Source organism: Geospiza fortis, unplaced genomic scaffold, assembly GCF_000277835.1.
Source record: "Geospiza fortis unplaced genomic scaffold, GeoFor_1.0 scaffold506, whole genome shotgun sequence".
NCBI lineage: Eukaryota > Metazoa > Chordata > Aves > Passeriformes > Thraupidae > Geospiza > Geospiza fortis.
Genome location: NW_005054493.1, coordinates 949,103 through 955,254, shown reverse-complemented (window position 1 = coordinate 955,254; position 6,152 = coordinate 949,103). Strand labels below are relative to the sequence as shown.

At 59.9% G+C, this 6,152-nt stretch overlaps 2 protein-coding genes across 2 annotated transcripts in view; one reads left to right on the top strand and one right to left on the bottom strand.

The window, feature by feature from the left end:
* The window catches only part of STX6 (syntaxin 6), a 10,639-nt gene extending 7,676 nt beyond the window's left edge, over positions 1-2,963 (top strand). The window contains exon 6 of the mRNA XM_031063306.1: positions 791-2,963. Coding sequence (XP_030919166.1) covers positions 791-867 — 77 coding nt within the window. The 3' untranslated portion in view covers positions 868-2,963. The remainder of the gene's footprint in view (positions 1-790) is intronic.
* Positions 2,964-3,429: 466 nt separating this feature from the next.
* KIAA1614 (KIAA1614 ortholog) lies at positions 3,430-6,146 on the bottom strand. Its single transcript, XM_031063305.1, has 5 exons — positions 6,128-6,146; positions 5,111-5,315; positions 4,605-4,717; positions 4,307-4,491; positions 3,430-4,046 (listed from the first exon to the last, which is right to left on the bottom strand). The coding sequence occupies exons 2-5, from the start codon at positions 5,192-5,194 to the stop codon at positions 3,853-3,855; spliced, it is 576 nt and encodes a 191-aa protein (XP_030919165.1). The 5' UTR covers positions 5,195-5,315; positions 6,128-6,146; the 3' UTR covers positions 3,430-3,852.
* Positions 6,147-6,152: the final 6 nt, after the last annotated feature.

The window sequence follows — 6,152 nt, the reverse complement described above, 5'->3', positions numbered from 1 at the left end:
ATTCCTGCTCTGCAGGATTAGGCTGTCCGAGGGATTTATGAGGTGGTGGGAATACAGCCCCAGAGAGACCACTTGGAGTGCTGACAGTGCACTTTGGGTCAGCAGCAGCACAAACACGGGTGAACCCTGTGTCTCTGCCCTTTCCTCTGGGAAAACCCATGGGTCTCTGCAGAGTGTTTCTGAGTGTTGTGAAAGAGCTGGAATTTCTGCTGGAATCACCTATTCCAGGGCAAGCAGGAGGGCTCTTTCTGGGGCAGCTGCTGTGCCTAGGAGTTGAGGGGGTGCCAGCAGCCCTGTCCCCACTGCTGCACTATCATCTCACGGGGCAGACAGCAGCTCTCAGAGGTGATGAGCCAGTGAGGTGCAAAGATGTCCAGGGAAACCTGATTCCTGGCCCTGTCCTAAGGGAAGCCACCACAATCTCTTCCTGGCAGAGCTCCTCAGGGCAGCTTTCACCGGATCCCTTCTTGTTCCTCTGGCAAACAGATTGCTCCATGAATGAACAGCAAACACAGCAGCTCTTTGCTTGTTCCTCCCAATTGCTTTTGAGCCAGCTTTTCAAAGCTGTCTGAACTTGGTTGGGAAGAAGCCTCAGAATTCCCACAGCTGTTCCTAAACCCCAGTGTATCCTGGAGGAGAAAGGCTGTGGTGCTGTATACTGCAGTGAGGCATTCCCCTGCAGGAACTCTTGTTTTGCTTTTTGTAGCTTAAGCTTGAATTTGGTTCCTAGCAGAACCAAATTTTCCTTCTCCACTAAAGCAGGAAGACTGATTCTTCCTTTTCTTTCCAGATCGACGGCAGTGGTGTGCAATTGTTGTCCTCTTCGTCATCTTGCTAGTGGTGCTCATCCTGTTCTTCGTCCTGTGATGACAAAAACTGAACTTCCTGGGACGCCCCCTGCCCGCCCCCTCGCCCCGGCAGCGCGGGGAAATGAAACTCTGCCCATTTCCGTCCGCCCACAGAGATCCCCGGCAGGAACACCCGCAGCCAGCTCTCAGCATCCTCCTCCAAGGACTGTGGCATCTCCCCTGGCCCCGGGGAGAGGGGGTGGAGCGCTGGGGCTGCCTCCGCGCCTGCTGCGGTGCCCCCTGGGCCTGGGCTCCGGCTCTGCATCCCTGGAGCTGCAGGGGGCCCTGACCCACCCGCTGCAGGTAGGAGCCGGTGGACACAGAGCAGCGAGCCCTGGGGAGGATGGGACGGGGGAGGAGTGACTGAATTCACTGAGCATTACAAACTGCGCTGCCAGTGCCAGCCTCAAGCATTACTGGGAAGGGTGAAACCCCCCCAAGCCACAGCAAGGGAGGGGAGCCCTGGCCCTGCTCCCCGTGCCCATCCCTGCCTCGTGTGGGCGGGCTCTGTAGCACCAATTCACTGCCGAGAGAGCTCGGTGAGTCCTGGCAGAGCTTCCCTGCCCGCTCCCTGGGCAGAGGGCAGAGCTGTAGGGTCTCATGTCCTGCCATCGGCCACCCAGGCCCCGTCAGACACCCCAGAGCCTCCAACGTGGGGTGCTGCACACCGAGCACTGGCAATCAGCTGTGAGCCACAGAGGGAGAGTCTTGAAGCTTTTAAACTTGCCTCCCTCCTTATACAGGCCTCTAAAGCTCATTGACTGATGCTTTCTTTGCCCTTGTATAACTGAGTCACTGCTTCTGTTTAACAGCTGCTTCCCTTTGGCAAGTGATTTGCCAAGTCTAAAATAACTTATTTTTTTTAAGGAAAAAAAAAAACTTTAAAGATTTTTTTGATGACCATTAGAGCCACGTTCTCTCTGCGGGTGCACAACACACATGATCAGAGGAACAGGGCTCAGTGATGTATTTTAAGTGTACATGAACTTGTAAATAGGATGTCTTAATTTTTCCCAACCGCTATTTTTTGGACACCTCTGTTGTAAGCAACCAAAAGGCAGGAGATTCAAAGCTAGATCATGTTTCCATATTCCTCCCCAGTCCTTTTGTTACCTCCCAGTTGTTTGTCACTCCAGTTGTCTCAGCAAGGTCGGATTCCCTACAGGGAATGTGGAGTAGCCAGGTGGGCAATACCAAAAATGTGAAGAAAGCTCACCTGGGCAGTATCAGTGCAGAGGAACAGGCAGAGGGACCGTGCTGCAAGCACCAATTGTGGGATGGGGGAAAGCAAAAACGGTTTCTTACTCCAGTCTGCTCCCATATTTTAAGTTGCAAACATGAAAAGACTCAGCACAGCCTGGCTTATGGCTCCCAGATGGGGCTGGGGGAGGAAGTTAATTGGCACTGACGCAAAGACTTCTGCTGAAATTGCAAATCACCCCCAAAATCATCCACCCCCCGCCTTAGAATCTTGCCACCGGACGGCTTTACCTCCGGAACTGAACACTCCTCCCCCTCCCGGCTTGGCGGCTCCTTCCGAGGGCTGCGGGCCCCCCTGTCCCTCCGGCAGGCGCTGGATGCACAGCCGGCGGCTCGGGGGCTTCCGCAGCCGGGCGGGGCCGCACGGAGCCTCCTGCGCGCCCTCCCGGCTGCTCGTCAGTAACGCACACGCGGTGCCTCGGCGCCCACCCGCACTCACGAGTCGAGTGGCTCCTTATCCTTGCAGAGCATCCCTGCCGGGCATAGGTGCTGTCTGCTTTCCCAGGCTGGCTGTAGCAGCGTCTGTGCCACTCACTCGGTGGGGCTGTAGCTCTCCAGGAGCAGGTTGCCAGGAGCACGGGTCTGGGCAGGGAGCAGGGCTCGCTGCTGGCTGCTGTTTGCACACCTCTGATCCCCGTGTTCCTTCCAGCGTGTTTGTGCATCCTTCGGGAATGACTCCCGTGTAGGAGCGCTCCTTTGGTAGTCCAGGGGGTGGCCCCGCTGCTGGCATCACCACAAGCCACCCGAGTGTCTCTGGTCCCTTTCCCTGTGTACATTTGCTTTTCTGTCGCTGGTGGTGCCCTTCCCTTGAACACTAAATAAAGGTGCAGCAGCGTGGATCTCCACTCTTCCTTACCTGACTCTTGCTCACTCCTGGGACAAACTCGGGGTTTCCTGGCACCAGGGAGTGGGAAAAGCTCCCCCCCCAGCATTTGCCAGGCATCACCATCCTGGGTTTTGAGGCATAAGCAGCATCTGCAGTTTCTGGGGTCACCTCAGCATTGTGGGCAGCTGTGCCCAGATGTGGGGTTGCTGCAGACAGCTGTGCCCAGATGTGGGGCACCACCGTGCAGAGGGCAGCCATTGCTGCTGGAGACACTCCAGGATGTGTTTTCCTTCCAGGGCTGGAGAAAAGAACCCCTCAAAATCCCCAAGGAGCCCTGCAGGTGGCTGAGCCTCCTCACCTGCCTGCCCAGGGCCCCCCAGCACCACAGCATGGTCAGGAGGTGGCTGGTGGAGCAGCAGGGCCATGGAAAAAAACAAGTAGCAAAGGCCACAAGCACCACCCCAGCCCCTCCATGCCACAAGCCAAGGGCACTGCTTTGTTATTGCAGAGATGTATTTTTGAGTTTCAGTTTGCAATAATTTAAAAGAACCTCACCAGCCCTCCAGCACAAGGTGGCAGTGCTGGCAGGAAGCCCTCTGTCTCCTGGGGTCACAGAGATGGGGTGTCCCCATGCTGGTCACCCCAGTGCCCAACAGGACAGACCCACCCAGCTCTGCTGGGGCCAGGCTGTCCCCTGTCCCCCACACCTGGGCAGCTCCTGGAGACTCTGGGATGTCCTTGCTCCCACACTCTCTCCCAGGGGGACTGCAGTGGAGCCGGGCATGTCCTGGCACTGCGAGGCAGCTTGGTCCATGCCATTCTGCAGCATCCTGGGACATCAGCGGGACATCAGGATCCTCCTCTTGTCACTGGGACATGCTCCTCCTCTGGCCGGGCTCGGCAGGAGCGGTGGCGGGGCTAGCGCGGCGCGGGGCGGTGCCGCAGCACTCGCAGGGACAGGCTGTCAGCGCTCAGCAGCAGCTCCTGGAGCTGGGCCAGCCCCAGCCCCGAGACGGCCGCGCCGTTCACCTGCAGGATCTCGTCCCCCACGGCCAGGAGCCCCGCGTAGAGCTTGGCCGTGCCAGCATCCGCCATCTCCTGCACGTAGACACCTGTGGAGGGAACAGGGATGGGTGAGAGTCCAGGGGCTGCACAGAAACAAACCTGTGATAAACAGCCTTTGGTGAGGGCTGTGTGCCCCAAGCCAAGCACTGACGAACACATAGGATTGTGTGATGGCAGTGTCCCCCTCCTGCATCACCTCTGCAGCAATGGAGCAACCCCCTGCACCCGTGCCCAGCTCACCCCTGGGGTGGGATGAGAGCCAGCAGGGAGGGATCAGAGTGCCAAGCTTTGGGATATCCCACAGTACCTGTGTCGGGCCGGCCGTGCCCGGAGGTGACGGAGAAGCCGAAGGCGCCGTGGGGCGGTCGCTGCAGCTCCAGCTGGCTGGTGCCATCGGGGAACACCTGCACCACGCGCCCCACCGCGCGCAGCTGCCCGGGCGCCCCGATGTCCTCCACGCTCAGCGAGCGCTGCGGCCCCGAGCCCCCCTTCCTGTGGGGAGAGGGGACAAGGGAAGCTGCTGCAGCCCCTGGTGGCACTGAGCCACCACAGCATCCCAGAACAGCGTCCTGGGCACTGCAGGGATGTGCCAGGCCCCGTCCTACCTGTCAGCCGTGGTCTGGGGCAGGAGGTAGGCACTGGCACGAGGTGTCTTCCCCAGCTGGGGATGCAGGCTCTGGATAGAGGCAGCTTTTTGGGGCTGGCAGAAGGGTGACACCTGGGGAGAAACAGCTGGCTGAGATGGGGACAAACATGGTGCAGCACCGCAGTGCTTCACCCAGTGTGAAGGGACAGACAGCATGTGCCGAGAGAGTGGAGGAGGAGGAGTGGAGGAACTGGGACATCCCACCCCCTGGAGCACTCCCCAGCTCACTGCTGAGGGGGGCTGAGCATATCTGCTCTTCCACTACCACCCCTCTCTCCCTCCTTCCCCCTTCCACTTCTCACTTGGCTCTGGGCTTTTTAAACACAGCAAGTTTGGGGTGGCTCATCCCCCCATGCCCCCTCCAGGACCACCTGAGCCACAAATCCACACTCAGGCACACTTCATCCCAGCCCAGCATCCTTTCCCTTGTGTCTCCCCATGGCACCCCCGCATGTCCACGCTCACCAGCTGCAGGGACTGCAGGGACGGTGACTTCTTGACGCCGGGGCTGCCCTGCGGGGAGCCGCCGGGGGCCGGCAGCTGCTCCATGCTGTAGCAGCGGAAGCGGCCCAGGCGCTGCTTGGTGCTCTGGCTCAGGCTGCACAGGAGCTTCTTCAACCCCGACGCCGAAGCGCTGCTGCCCTTGCGGCTCACTGGCCGGCCCGGCTCCCTGCGGGCAGGAGGAGAGGTGGGGCCGGTCACACACCGAGCGAGCGTCTGCAGGACCTGCAGCTGCCTCCGGGCTGGGGCTGCATCCTGCACCCGCCCTGGCAGCCTCGAGAGCTGCAGCACGCTGAGATCGGGGTGCACAGTAAGATTGGGGTGCACAGTAAGATCGGGGTGCACACTGAGATCGGGGGCAGCCTCCTCCCCGCAGCAGTGCCCCAGCACACACAAGTTTGTCACTACTCAAAGTGACCCGAAGGGCTCCCTCCCTGTTTTCTCCATTATTTCAGGGGTTTAGCACATCTCAGAAGTCCCCTGCTCTGCCCCAAGGGATCACATCCTGCCAACGGGCTCGGAGGAACTCTCCTGCCAGGCTGAGACACACAGTGCCAGGCACAGGGCTGGCGGGACCACACCCGGAAAGCCCCAAGGCAGCAGATTTTCCTCACCCAACACCAGTGAAACACCTCTGTCCCATCTGCTCTAACATCCCTGGCAGAACCAGATGTGGGGAAACGCAGCTCCCCCAAACGCACAGCAACACACGGGCACATTGTAATCCCCACACTGTGGTTTCTGGGAGGTTTTTGGAGCCAGGGAGCTCAACCCAGCAGTGCCCAGGAGGGATGCTCAGGGCTGCCTGGTTTGGATGCTCAAGGCTGCCCAGTTTGGGAGCCAGGGTTGCCCGGTTTGGGATGCCATGGCTGCCTGGTGTGGGATGCCCAGGGCTGCCCGGTGTAGGATGCCAGGGCTGCCTGGTGTGGGATGCTCAGGGCTGCCCGGTGTAGGATGCCAGGGCTGCCCGTGCTCACTCACCCATGTGCCGCGCTGCCGGACGGGT

Excerpts from the sequence above, each read along its gene's own strand:
- KIAA1614 (XM_031063305.1), bottom strand. The coding sequence starts at position 5,194 with ATGGAGCAGCTGCCGGCCCCCGGCGGCTCCCCGCAGGGCAGCCCCGGC. Across the intron at positions 4,718-5,110 it reads CCCTGCAGTCCCTGCAGCTG|GTGTCACCCTTCTGCCAGCC; the intron begins GTGAGCGTGGAC and ends GTTTCTCCCCAG. Across the intron at positions 4,047-4,306 it reads GCACGGCCGGCCCGACACAG|GTGTCTACGTGCAGGAGATG; the intron begins GTACTGTGGGAT and ends TTCCCTCCACAG.